The following is a 14,124-nucleotide window of genomic DNA, read 5'->3' as shown; positions in this document are numbered from 1 at the left end:
AAGGGAAGTAGGATAGGACAGGGGAAGGACCCAAGCACAGAAGTGAACTTAGAGTCTAGCTGAAGCTAACCCCACAGGCGGCTCTCAATCTGGAATTGCATCACATACTTGGTATAATCTTAAGGCAAAAGGGCTAACCTTTTGTACCACTGCACCCATCAGTCAGTGGCCATGGACAGTCAAGGCAAGGGGGAGGTGAGGGAGCATGTTATTTCTCTAGCAAGCATAGCCCCTTTTGGCACAGCAATTCTCTGGAAAAATGGGGCAGCTATATGCCATTAGCAGCTAACACTTAGAGTAGCTGGGGAGAGATTCCCTTGCATAGGTAAGGGTATCTGGGTGATGCCCCGAGAGCATTACCAAAGTACTTACCTTAAACTTTGGATGGCATTAATGGTTTAAAAGTGCTTTCACATCAAATACCTTAGTTATACATGTTCTAAATAGCCTGAGACTGTGAGACCTGGTGTATAATCTGTTTTTTTACTACATGTTATACTTTTCTATGACTGTCCCTTGTTAACTGTTATTTCTTGCTGTTGTTACATACACATGTTTTATGATTTAGAAGAAAATTCAAAAGTCAAGCTTGTTAGGATTCTATCTAAAAAAGGAATAAATCAACAGACTTGGACTAAGGCTTAATAAATTCTCTTATATGAAGTGCATGACCTTTAAACCATGAAATTTTATGATACTAGTTTTGACCTATCAGAGATCCATGGCTGCTTTGCAGATAACTGACACAGCTGGGCAACTGAGGTGTTGCTGAATCTTATTTAGTAGAATTAAAAAATTAGTATAGACTTCTGAGTTAATCTGGATGCTTATTTGAGGTTGATTGATTAATACTTTAAAATGCAATAGAATATTTATTTCACATATTCTGCTATCTAACAATAGCTAAAATGCTGCAAATGCTTGCTTTCTAGAAAACAGCTTCTGATAATATAATTGTATTTTAGGCGGTTTACAGACATATGCTTCAGATCAGGCTCAGAACAATGGCCTCATTGATGCTTTTGGGGCCCTTTCATCTGGGAATGGAGTTGACTCCCAGCGTGCAATCCAGGTCAGAATTTTTACTCTTTGGTTTTTCATGTTTATAAATAATCATAGCCAAGATGGAGAGTTTAATGGTTAAATTTATTAAGTACTACATTCTTCTAGTAGTAATTTAAAATTAAAAATGGAAGTTTTAGCCTGATATTGGACACTATTCCTAAAATTCAACAGTACTTACTTAAGCAAAGTAATTAGTGTCTACTTGTTTGGAAATAATACTAACTGACTTCTCCATAGAAACCAGCAACATAAAACATAATGAGCCCAAGAATTCTTTTTCAACATCTGTTAACAAGCACCCGTAGCAATATAATTGGCTCAAAATTTTCTTCACAGTAGATCATCTTAACACAAATTTTCTGGGACAAGTAAGTGTTCAGGGATTACTTGTTCTATTTTTTCCATTACCTCAAATCCCTGATATTTGCCAACATCTCCTTATAATGGATGAAAAATGTTTTGTTCTGTGAAAAACCCATGATGTCAGTCAGGACACCTGGATCCTGGTCCTAGGCCTGCCATTAACTCTCTAACTGTGGATTAAGAATTTCTGCTTTCTGGGCCTCAGTTTCTCAGCCAGATATGAAGCAGAAAACATATATGGGCCCTTCTGGTTCTAAAATTTCAAGAAAACTAAATTTTCTTTCAAAATCTTTGAGACTATTCTTTAAAAGGGCAAATGTATTTTAAATGTTCTTCTTAAAGTTTTAAAAGCTACTCATATGAATTTTTAAGCTAGAGAGTAAACAATCAGAACTCACATCTGTGTGAATTATGATTTTTATTTTGATAATTTGGTTGTGAACTCACAATTTTATTGTGAAAGTTTGACTAAAAGTAAAGGAATAATGTCATGTCAAAGCCAAACAGTGACAGATTTTGAAATAATCGGTTTTCTGATCTACCACTGTAGCATAACGAAGACAACAATTATACTCATTTGGGTTATCCTAGTTCAGATTTAGAAAATTAAACTCAAGAGTTCAGTCTGGAAATTGGAGAAATGTGTCTGAAAAAAAAAGTAATCAAATTGATGAAAGGAAATTCAGTCAGGTAGTTCTGCCCATTATTTTTGTATTTAAGAAGCTTAATAGTGAGAGAGATAAATGAGCAGAACTCATTTACCCACCTGCCTTAAGAATCAGATATAAGAGCCCTTTACTTGCTTCACATCCAAGATCAAATCCACCTATGAAATTAGAAAATCTGATTCCATGACCCAGCTACTCTATCTTCTCTTAGTTATCAGGACAAGAAATAATTATCTAGGAGACAATCTTCAAGGTAACATTCTCTGTAAAAGTCCTGTTAACCCTTCCCCACCTCAGTCCCTGCTCTAACCACTCGTCATTCTGCTCCAAACAACAAATCAGCCTTGGCCCTTGACTTATTTCATTTCTCTTCACAGCGACTGAAATAATACTTGACCTAGCAATTGGTTATTTGCAAAAAAAGTTCCAGTCAGACTCCTTAAGAGTTTATAGACTAGTAAACAGGATGGGATATAAACACTAGTCGGTATAAAGTAAAACAAAGGACACCTGGGTGGCTCAGTGGTTGAATATCTGCTTTTGGCTCAGGTTGTGATCCTTGGGTCCTAGGATTGAGTCCCACATCAGAGTCTCCACAGGGGTTCTGCTTCTCCCTCTGCCTATGTCTCTGCCTCTCTCTCTGTGTCTCTCATAAATAAATGAAGTCTTTCAAAAAAAAATAAAGCAAAACATACTGCGAGAATATCAAAGAACTGGTTAGAATCAAGATTCTGTAGGAACTCACAGGAGGGAGAGATTATTCTGTTAGTAAGTGAGATGGACATTAGAGAAAGTTTCATAAAGTGCCATTTGAAATGAATTTTGAAGGACTGGCAAGGCTTAGATAAATGGAGATGAATGTATAGACTTTCAGAAAAAGCAGAGAGTATGATAAAGTCAGAGTCAGGGATTCATGAGTGTCATATGGGGAAGTAGTCTGACTTGGGTTTAAGAATAAACATTGTGGAAGCTAAGGCCAGAAGAAAGGTAATTTAGAACTGGATAATGATAAGACATAAATACAAAACCAATGACACAGGCATCAGGAAGAATGAAGAGACTGTGTGATGGGGGCTGGTATTCTCCAGAATGTAAAGAATTGTTTTCCTTAACAGCTTGAAAGTAAAGGAGTAACCCTCCAGAACAATCAGTGGATGAACGGCACAGTCCTTGTGGACAGCACTGTGGGAAATGACACTTTATTTCTCATCACTTGGACAACACAGCCTCCCCAGATCCTTCTCCGGGATCCTAGTGGAAAGAAACAAGATGGCTTTGTAATGGACACAAACACCAGAATGGCCTACCTCCAAATCCCAGGCACTGCCAAGGTATGGGGTCAGGTTTTATCCTTCTCACAATTTGACAAGATAAAATTTTTACAAAATAATCATTGCTTTTTAAATGTGGGTGGTAAAAGGGGAGTTAGTTTTGAATGAAAGAAAGAACAAAGAAAATTCTCCACCCAGTTCTCTATCTTATTAGTATGACAGCAAATCAAGGGAAGGAAATTGGTATTATTTTCTCCAGGTATGAAAGGGAGAACTTTCAAACTTCATGTATAAAGTCAAGATGCAAAATGGTCCTTGAAACTTCAGGATCATGAAAAACATTTCCTCTACCCAGGAACCCACTGATTTGATACTGCTTTTTAGAAACCAAGGAAATGATAAGGGCACAGCTTTCTGACCTCATTTTCCCCAATTAAGATTTTCTTGACTGTGAGAACCATGTGGCTAATCCAAATGTACCAAAGTTTCCCTTGGCTGACAGAGTATCAGAGATCTTCTTAGAGAGGCTTGTACCATGCTTGTATCAGATAAGATCTTCCTATAGGTGACATTAAGGTCAGGTCAGTGTCATCTACAGTCATTAATTGGAAACGTCTCCATTTGTTTTGGTCAGGTTGGCATGTGGAGTTACAGTCTGCAAGCAAGCTCACAAACCCTGACTCTGACTGTCACCTCCCGTGCATCAAGTGCTACTTTGCCTCCAATTACAGTGACCTCTAAAATGAACAAAGACACAGGCAAATTCCCTAGCCCAATGGCAGTTTATGCAAAGGTTCATCAAGGAGCCACACCAATCCTCAGGGCCACTGTCACAGCTGTAATAGAATCAGTGAATGGTAATACAGTTAACTTGGAATTACTGGACAATGGAGCAGGTAATTAGTCAAAAAATCAGAAAACACATCTTTCTTTTTCAAAAAGAAACCAAGGAACAGAAGGGGAGGGCATGATGTGGTGAGGACAGTTACAAGCAGGGAGTCCACTACTGGGGGTCTTGTTGAGAGAGTTCTCTACTTCCTCACAATGCCTATAGTTTAAAATGTTGGAAAACATGAAGAAGGGCCTATCTTTTGCCTCAGCACTAAGACCAAACACATTAGTGGCTCAAGCACAATATATTCCGATACTCTAGGGAGTTGTCAGACACTCCCTAAAAAGGGAAGGAGGAAAATTAGTTATTATATTAATAACTATCTTATGTTATATTCATTTTTATCTCTACCATACGCTTTTGAGATATTATTATCCCTACATTACAGATGAAGAAACTGAGGCTGTCACATTTAGAAAGCAGCAGAGATAAATTCAAATGTAGTTATATGTCCTTGTAATATGTATGCAGACCCTGTATTAGCTTGCCCCCAACATGAAAATCCAGCCCCTTATTTTTTAAGGAAATCTAACAGGGAGCGAGAGAAATAGAATTCTACATTTCTTTTTAGACAGAACATGACTTACTCTGATGCAAGTAACCTTATTAGAAAAAAAAATTCTGTAAATGAATTTCCTATCTAAATCTACCCTGGTGAGAAGTCATAAGTTTAAAAAAAATCATATAACTTTTTTTTCTCTGCAGTAATGTACAGCAATTTAATTCAGTTCAACAGATACTTAATGAATAGTTACCTTGCACTCTATCAGATATAGCAGACACATGGCATGATCTCCAATTTCAAAAAGAAAGACAATAATTCAGGAAGACAAAATATACACACATGAAGCTACACACACACACTGACATATATATACATGTGCACACATGCATAAAAGAAAAAAGTAGATCTCATCTTGAACACAATCAAATTGTAAACTCTCTTGGAGATAGTGCAAAATTATCTTTGCTTTGAAAATTTTTAACTCACATTTGAATTGGAAATATACAAATGTCCATGTACCTTTCAGATATTCATTAATTCCTTCATTTTCCTGTCAAGGTGCTGATGCTACTAAGGATGATGGTATCTATTCAAGGTATTTTACGGCTTATGATACAAATGGTAGATACAGTGTGAAAGTGTGGGCTCTGGGAGGAATAAATGCAGCTGGACAGAAGGTGACACCCAGGCAGAATGGAGCCATGTACATACCTGGCTGGATTGAGAATGGTAAGTATTCTGTAATAATACACCTGGCTTGAGTTAAAGGTTTGGGATCAAGAGAAAACCATTAAGCCTACAAAGAGAATGGTGTAATTTAATAGCAGAGTTTCTCAGGCTGAACACTATTGATATTTTGGGCCACATAATTCTTTGTTGTGGGGGCTGTCCTGTGCATGGTAGGATGTTTACTAGCATTCGTGGCCTCTACCCTCTAGTTATCTGAAGCAGCCCCCACCATTATGACAATCAAAAATATCTCCAGACATCATCCACTGTCCTCTAGGAGGCAAAATAACCCTCAGCTGAAAACCAACAGATTGAAGGTAGCTTTCAACTGTCTGGGTTCACAGTCTAGCCCTCTACCAACTAAAGTATTTTAGATAATCTCTTTGTGCTTCACTTTCCTCAGTTGTAAAATAGGAATAATAATGGTAACTACCTCATAAGGTAGTTATGAGGAATAAACAAAGAAACACACCTAATAAACTGCCGCTGGTAAATAGTAATGTTCAATAAATGTTTGCTATTATTTTTAATAAATTTTAAAACATTTTGTAATGAAGCTCTTTCCACTGATATTGTCATATCCATAGAATAAAGGAATTTAGGGCTTATTTTATACATCAGTATCATAAGCCTTGCTGTCTCCTTTCTCTTGCTCAGGCCAGAGAGAATAGTAGATGAGCCTAATGCCAGCCAGTACACTGAGGCCACATGTAAGCATGTGGGGAATTGTGCTCCAAGAAACAGGCAGTCCTGTACCACTCCTGGTAATAAACACTTGACAAGGACTGGAGCTGGAATTAGGACCAAGACCAGTCCTGATGGGTTCCAGGACTTGTTTTCCATCAATCTCTACTCTGTCTTGGGCAGGTCTTTTCCTAGCGTCTGGTGTATTATAAGAACAGCTCCTCCAAGAAGCTTTCCACTGCCCTCTTTACTTGGGTGTGTGCTCAGTAAAAGAAGGATTCTAGGACATGTGGTGTCTCATGCAAAGGTGATCACAGGAAAAAAAAAATGCTTTAAAGGACACTTTTGTTTCCAAAGCTTTTTCACATATTTCAGCTTAGTTTATTCTCATTTGTTCTTCTTTCTGAGTTAGGGGAAGAAGGCAGGAGAAGATTGGCTTAGCAGCCATATCTAGCTTCATGCTCAATGTTTTACTCACACTAGAACATTACATTCTCCTAATTATCCTATTTTGCAAATGGAAAAACAGGCTCAAGAGGTTATTGGTCTAATTGTTAGGACTAACCATGATAGTGCCTAGTTTGGCATTGAAAGCCATGTTTCTCTCTATCTCTTGATGTGCCTGAATATCGAGAGAGATGGTCTCTATTGGTGAATTGAATACTAACTTTATCTTTGCCCAAGACCAGATTGATGGGTATGAAGATCAATCTGTCTTTACAGATAAAAATTTTATAAGGGCTAAAGAAATAGAGTTTATGAGAGAGTAAATTCTAAGTAATGCCATGTCGGATATTTTGGAATATTTTTATTGAAATAAAAGTCTGAGAACCCCACTGATTGAGCAGGCCGAGGTATTCTTTGAATTCTAGTCTTACATTTATACAACCTTTCAGCAAGAATGTGAAGAAAATTAAGATTGCCTCAAGTACAATGTTCCCATGTATTCAATGAGAAAATCAGAAGTCTTTTAAAATCATAAAATTTTAGAATGCCTAACATAAAGCAATTTATGAGAATCTGCAATCTAATAAGAAAGATTAAACACAAACAGAGGAAAAAGAGAAAGAAAAATGCATGGAAGAAATAATCAAAGCAATTCTTGATAGTCCAGATGGTTAGTTACTAAATAAATAGGAAAAATAAAACAAACAGTATTATCTAGGTGAAAGAGATTTCTTGAGGCAGCCTAAGAAGGCTTAAAACAGAGGTAGGATTTAAACTGATCAAGAAAAGTAAATCAGGAATCAGGATAGCCAAAAAGATGGAAAGAGAAAGAATTCCAGGACAAATGTCATGAAAATAAATTATGAGAATTGTTATTTCAGAAAGTATCTGTGAGATTAAAAAAAAAACAAAACTGATTCTCTTTTTGCTTTTTTTCCTCTGATGCAACTGGATTTGGGATCTTTACATCAAATAGTTAAAATTAATTTTGTGCGTGGGAGGAAAGAAGACAAAGGCAAGACTAGGAAGAAAGTAATCTGATAACAAAACAGAGGGAAGTATAGTCATATAGTCGCTTACAATGTGATGTGATGTGATGTGATGTGATGTGATGTGATGTGATGTGATGCAGGTGAAGTAAAATGGAATCCACCGAGACCCGAAATTAATAAGAATGATCTTCAAGGCAAGCAAGTGTGTTTCAGTAGAACATCCTCGGGCGGTTCATTTGTGGCCTCTGGCGTCCCACTAGCTCCCATACCTGATCTCTTCCCACCCTGTCAAATCACTGACCTTCAGGCAAAAATCCACGGGGACAAATTTATTAATCTGACTTGGACAGCTCCTGGGGATGATTATGATCATGGAAGAGGTAAGCTGAATGTGGTAGTAGACCCTGTAAAGGTGTTAAGCAGCCAGCAGAGGTGCAGCAGGAGGTGAGGCAGGCAGACATGTTGTGGTACATGTCAAAGGCAGAAGGCAAAAGGGATCTTGAATGTCTTCTGAAATGAAAGGTTAGGATTTTTAAATAGGAGAGGTTTAGAACCTGAAAAACTGACCTACTTTAAGTTTTAAGAGGTTTCAACCAGTAACAGGCAATCTTTAGTTGTTTTTTTTTTTAAATCTTGCCAAGCTGTCCTTTAATAAATTCCATTTTTAGCAGTGATTCCTGGAAAGGATTGGGAATAGAGCATAGATATCTAGGGAGCAGAACTGATCTTTGGAATAAACCTCAAGTTCTACTAGATTTTTATCTCAAAGTATAGTCTTCAGATTGCAGCATGGGTATCACATGAGTGCTTGTTAGAAATGTGGAGCCCCAAGCCCCAACTAGATCTAGCAATCCAAAATCTGTATTTTAAGATCCCTGGGTATTTTATATGCACATGAAAGTTTAAGAAGCAACTTTTATCTTCCATAAATAATGAAGCAATGAGCAGTAATTTAAGGACTTCCTCTCTTAGCCAGGGGCATGCACAGAAATACTGACCAAGGTCATGCCTGATCCAGATTTATATATTTATTTACTTACTTACTTAATTTATATATTTGAGGGAGCGCATAAGCGGGGAGGGGCGAGGGCAAAGGGAAAGGAAGAAAGAGAACCTTAAGAGCACTCCATGGTGGCATGGAGCTCATCAGGGCTAGATCTCACCACTCTGAGATCATGACCTGAGCCCAAATCAAGAGTGGGATGCTTAACCCACTAAGCCACCCAGGCACCCTCTGATTCAGTTTTATACTTATTACTCTGTTGAGATGCCCAAACAAGAATGTAAAAAGAATACTAATACTTATAAATATGGACTATCAATTACATTTATTCGCTGGAACTTTATGGAGTAGTGATAGAGTTTCTAATAAACTTTAAAACTTCTTTAACACTTGACAATTACAAATCACAACTCTTTTTTTCTCTTTTTAGCTCACAAGTACATCATTAAAATAAGTGCAAATATTCTTGATCTCAGAGACAAATTCAATGATTCACTTCAAGTGAACACATCGGATCTCATCCCGAAGGAGGCCAACTCTAAGGAAATCTTTGTTTTTACACCAGAAGACATCACTTTTGAAAATGGCACGGATCTCTTCATTGCTGTTCAGGCTGTTGATAAGTCCAACCTAAAGTCAGAAATCTCTAATATTGCACGAGTGTCTTTGTTTATTCCCCCAGAGACTCCTCCAGAGATACCAACTCCTTCTCCTCCTTGTCCTGATATTAGTGTCAATAGCACCATTCCTGGCCTTCACGTTTTAAAAATTATGTGGAAGTGGCTAGGGGAATTGCAGCTGACACTAGGCTAGGGCTGAGTTTTCACGAGATGAATAAATCATCCATCCTTCTTTTGATTATAAAATTCTCCAAAATGTATTTTAAACTTTCCTGTAGAGGGCGATATAATGAAATAAAATATTAAACAACTGGCTACAGATGTATAAAGATTATCCATTTAAATTCAAAAGTTCGATCATTGTACAGGCATTTACTAATGATTTTAAAGAAGAGGTGCTTGGATCAATAGATGAAAGTATATTTTAATTCATTTTAAGGAGCTTTGCCAATTAAAAAGAACATGTAATTGCATATGAAAAAGGCCAGAAATGTTCAATGAGGTCAAACTATTTAAATATAAAAGGCAAGGCTTGTTATTTGAATCAAAACTACCAAGAATATACATTCTCTTCTCTAAATTTGCAGGGATTATGCATTTCAGGAAGAGATTGCATTACAGAAAGAAATAGTAGCATGATGAAGTCTCCTTAGGCATAGAAATGTATGTTATGTGCATGAAATTACAAGTAGTGATGCTTATAGTCACAGTGGTAGGAGATGAGATGAGAAAGGGAGGTTCAAGCCAGATGTGAAGGGGAGGTGATTCAGAAATAAACTTATTTTGCGTACTTTGTGCCACATCCTCTAATAATGCCTTATCTGCATTATCTTATGTAATATAATTCAGTTCACTCAACAAACATTCATCAGCTGCCTATTATATTCCAGGTTCATGCTAGGTCTTGAGTACAAAAAAGATGAGTAAGACTTAGCCTTTTTCCTGTAGTGAATAAAGAATATCTGAGGATTTATTATTCTTTTTAATCAAGAGACAGATATAATCAGAGCTATGCTTCAGAAGAGAGACTTTGAGGACCATGTGAAGAACTGAATAAAGGTGGGAGAGGTATGATAGATGAAAGAAAAAGGAGAAGAAAAGGGAAAAAGGAGCCAAATAAACTTAGCAGTATGGCAATCCATAGGGAATAATCACAAATTCAGGGCCTCTCAGGAGAAGTATTCTTGTAGAAGGTGTTTCCAGTTCTCAGTTTATTAGCATAAAGAGTTCAAGATGTGGATGGCTCTCCGATTGAAAATAAAATACCCAGGAGATTGTTTCTATGTAGGCCCAAAATTTATCTCTATGTAGATCTTCCTTATATCAAAACAGGATTTCAGGTACCCTAGAGATACATTCAATAAACACACACACAAAAAAAAAATTAAGAAAATTTTAAAATGAAGAGAAATAAGTATATACTAAAAATAAAAGGAAGATTTAGTACATCCATTGCCTAATATAATGTTCTATATAATTGCTACAGTCCAGTCACATATTTCGTTTTGAGCTTCCAAGCAGGCAGAAAAAGGAGACATACAGACTAATAGATTCTACAGTGAAAAACACACCAGAGGCTCAGGAGGAGCCATGTGAAGTTTTATCCATGGATCCTTAATAAATCTGAAAGCAAGAGGATTCCATCTCTAAGACTCAGATTTCACAGCCATTCTAGATTTTTACTCCAAATGGATAGTTTGAATTGCAGAAATCACAGCCCTTCAACCTGCAAATTTCACAACTACATAAGAGACACCAATACCTAGATTCACAGATGATTTTGAGATGCCTAACCCTTTCCTCTCCCTACCCCCACCCTGTAGATAACTAGAGTCAGCAGCAGCTAGAAGAAAATGTCAAGAATGTGGGTCAAGAATAAGTTCAAATGATGTCATTGCAGACTATTCATCAGCTTTTCAGCACATGTCTGTTTTCCTTGAAGGATGAAAGTTTAGAAATCTCAGATGATAGAGTTTATTTTATAACAACAAAAAAAGTTTGCTATAATAATTGAATGGCAGAGAGTTCTAAGGCTAGGAAAATACTGATGTCCTAAAACATGCTTATTAAGGGCACATCCAGGTACTCTGCCAACCAAATGGACAGAAGGTCAAATTGAATTCTTCTGTAAATTACAAAACCAAACCAAGGCACTTGCCTGACCAGAGGGCCACTCACCTGCCCCATGTGGAAAATGGATCTGAGGTCTCCAACTCAGCTCCATAGAACATGGCTGCCATGGCCTGAACCCTTATTGGAAGATTCCCTTTCTTCTAGAAGAGACTGCTCCTTCCATTACCCAAGTACCAGGGATAGCTGGAGAGAAGTATTTTCTAAGCTCCCCTTTGCAACTTAAAAACTAGGGCATTATTCCTATGGTCTCTTGTGTGTGTGTGTGTGTGTGTGTGTGTGTGTGTGTGTGTGTGTGTTTAAAACCTTCATATCCTCTATCTATTCTCTTCACTGTCATCTACCAATCTCACCCAAGACAGGCACATGGGTAACAATGTTTGCCCCTTGCCTCCTAAAATCACTCTGCCTAGTATCAGAAGCGATATGAATGAGTCCATCAATATCTGAGCCTCAAAATTCCTTTATCTTTACCCCATCACCAGTAAACTTTAGCAAACTAATGGACTGAATCATAATAGTGCCTTTTTAAAAGTAAAAAAATTAGAGAATATTGGCAATTCCACATGGCTTGACCTGGTACTTCTAAGGTCCAGTCTGGACCTAATAATGGCATAGAACAACTTCACCTACCTTAAAATCTTAAAATCTTAAAATCCTATAGCCTATTCTGGCCACAGCCTCTTAACCTCTGAGTTACTCACTTCCTAACCCACGAAACTGGTTTTGCAATTTCATGATGACCTCTCATCTTGATTGCCTCTTTTACCCAGCCCATTAACTCCTTGGCAGTACTGCTCTGATATGGCAGTCATTTCAAGTCCTCCCTTGACAAAATCTTCAATTCCCTCATCTACTTCTACTTTTCTTGTTACCACACCTGCCCTGAAAGTCCCTAGCTTTGCATTAAGCATGTTGTCCCTATGCTAGAGGCAGTCATTTATCCATTCAACAAAAAATTTTTAAGTACCTACACTGCATCCCAAGCACTGTATTAGAGGCTAAGGATGCAATGAATAAGCAAGCCAGGTACGGTTTTTGCTTTCAAGGAGTTTATAGCCAGCTGGCAATAAACAAGCAAGCAGGCAAGTAATAATGTATGATATGGAAGTGCTATTTTGGGAGAAGCGTCTATTTTAAGAACTCATAATTTGGTAGCCAGTCCACATGTGGTATCTGCCAGGGGAAGTAATACCTAGTGTCATAATGTCTGGCTATAAGCATAAAAACCAAGAGAAAGAAAAGAAACAAAATGATCCTAACCAGACTTCCATTTCTCCAAATATTACTACATCTTTCTGGTTGGGCAAAATCTACTGCCAGAGGCAATCTGGAGTGACTTTGGGATCAAATTATTTTCATTCACTCAATGATAGTCTGGTGATATCAACATCAGCAAAAGAATGAGAAAGAGAATATAAGAATATAATATACTTTAAAAAACTACCTGGCACGTGGCCTGAATGGATTCTACATTTTCCCAAATAATTCTAAATGGTTTCAGACTTTGGAGGAAATGCCAAAATCTTTCCAAAGAATATGCTATTCAAGCATGTTAGAATAGTTCATTAATCCAAAGAGAAGAGGGGCCCCTGCGTGGCTCAGTCCGTTAGGCATCTGCCTTTGGCTCAGGTCATGATCCTAGGATGTCATGATCCCAGGGTCCTGGGATCAAGCCCCATGTCAGGCTCTCTGCTCAGTGGGGAACCTGCTTTTCCCTCTCCCTCTGCCTGCTGCTGCTTCTGCTTGCTTGCGCGCGCTCTCTCTCTCTCTCTGTGTGCAACAAATAAATAAATAAATCTTAAAAAAAAATAAAACCACAGAGAAGACAAATAAACAAAACAGTGTGTAAGGAAGCTTACAATAAAATTTCACTGAAATAGTCAAAGATGACAATCCAGGTAAAAAATAAATAATGAGGACAGGAAATTCACTGAATTAGAAAGCCTAAGCAGTGTATATTATTGTAATTGAAAAAAACCTATTTAACCCAGTTCCTGGCACCCAATGTGATAAGGGAAACATGTTATATTGTTCTTCTTAGCCTATTTAATTGTCGCTAGAGATAAATCTTTTCCTAAGTATCAAAAGTAATTTGAAATCCATTAGGAAAAAAAAAAAACACATGTGATGAGCTACAGAATAGACAGCACAATGCACACTGTAGAGGGCATAGCAAGCTCATGCATGATTCCAGCAGTAGCTAATCCTACTCAGAAGGCATAGCTGTGGGATCCAGAGCAATACTTTAAGGAACCAGACAACTAGTCTATTTATGTACTAGGCTTTTAGTATCTGGCGGTTGGAAAGCAGAATACTCCATTTGCCACCATCACCCCACCCCCACTGATTTGGGCAGTGAAGAAGAAGTGTTGGTGGAGGAGAGGTGAGCAGGGTTTCAGGGTCTTGACCAAGAGCAGAAAGGTATAACATTATCACCGTCATCATTTGCTGTCACCAAATACTGATAACAGGCATCATTTGTCGGGATTTTACTAAGTGCTAGGCAATAAGTGCTTTAGATACTCACATCTAGGTCCTCCCCTGACATTTGAGGGGCCTGGGGCAAAAGTACAAACAGGAAAGCCCCATAAAATATCTCTAAATATGCAAACACTATAAATCAGGCTAGCAAGCTATTGAAATGTGTTTATCTCCTATCTTCACAATCATACCATTGTTATGACTTGCAAAGCCAGATTCAAATTTAAATGCAGAACCCCTTGTTCAAGCAGTGGTTAAAAAAAAAAAGTCA

General features: G+C 37.7%; 1 protein-coding gene across 1 annotated transcript in view; it reads left to right on the top strand.

Moving 5' to 3' along the window:
* CLCA1 (chloride channel accessory 1) overlaps positions 1 to 9,554 on the top strand; it is a 29,615-nt gene extending 20,061 nt beyond the window's left edge. Inside the window, exons 9-14 of the mRNA XM_026004708.2 lie at positions 966 to 1,072; positions 3,212 to 3,427; positions 4,002 to 4,263; positions 5,323 to 5,493; positions 7,757 to 7,996; positions 9,050 to 9,554. Coding sequence (XP_025860493.1) covers positions 966 to 1,072; positions 3,212 to 3,427; positions 4,002 to 4,263; positions 5,323 to 5,493; positions 7,757 to 7,996; positions 9,050 to 9,432 — 1,379 coding nt within the window. The 3' untranslated portion in view covers positions 9,433 to 9,554. The remainder of the gene's footprint in view (positions 1 to 965; positions 1,073 to 3,211; positions 3,428 to 4,001; positions 4,264 to 5,322; positions 5,494 to 7,756; positions 7,997 to 9,049) is intronic.
* Positions 9,555 to 14,124: the final 4,570 nt, after the last annotated feature.

This window comes from Vulpes vulpes, chromosome 3, assembly GCF_048418805.1.
Source record: "Vulpes vulpes isolate BD-2025 chromosome 3, VulVul3, whole genome shotgun sequence".
NCBI lineage: Eukaryota > Metazoa > Chordata > Mammalia > Carnivora > Canidae > Vulpes > Vulpes vulpes.
The sequence above is the reverse complement of the archived record's forward strand: the minus strand, read 5'-3'. Positions and strand labels throughout refer to the sequence as shown.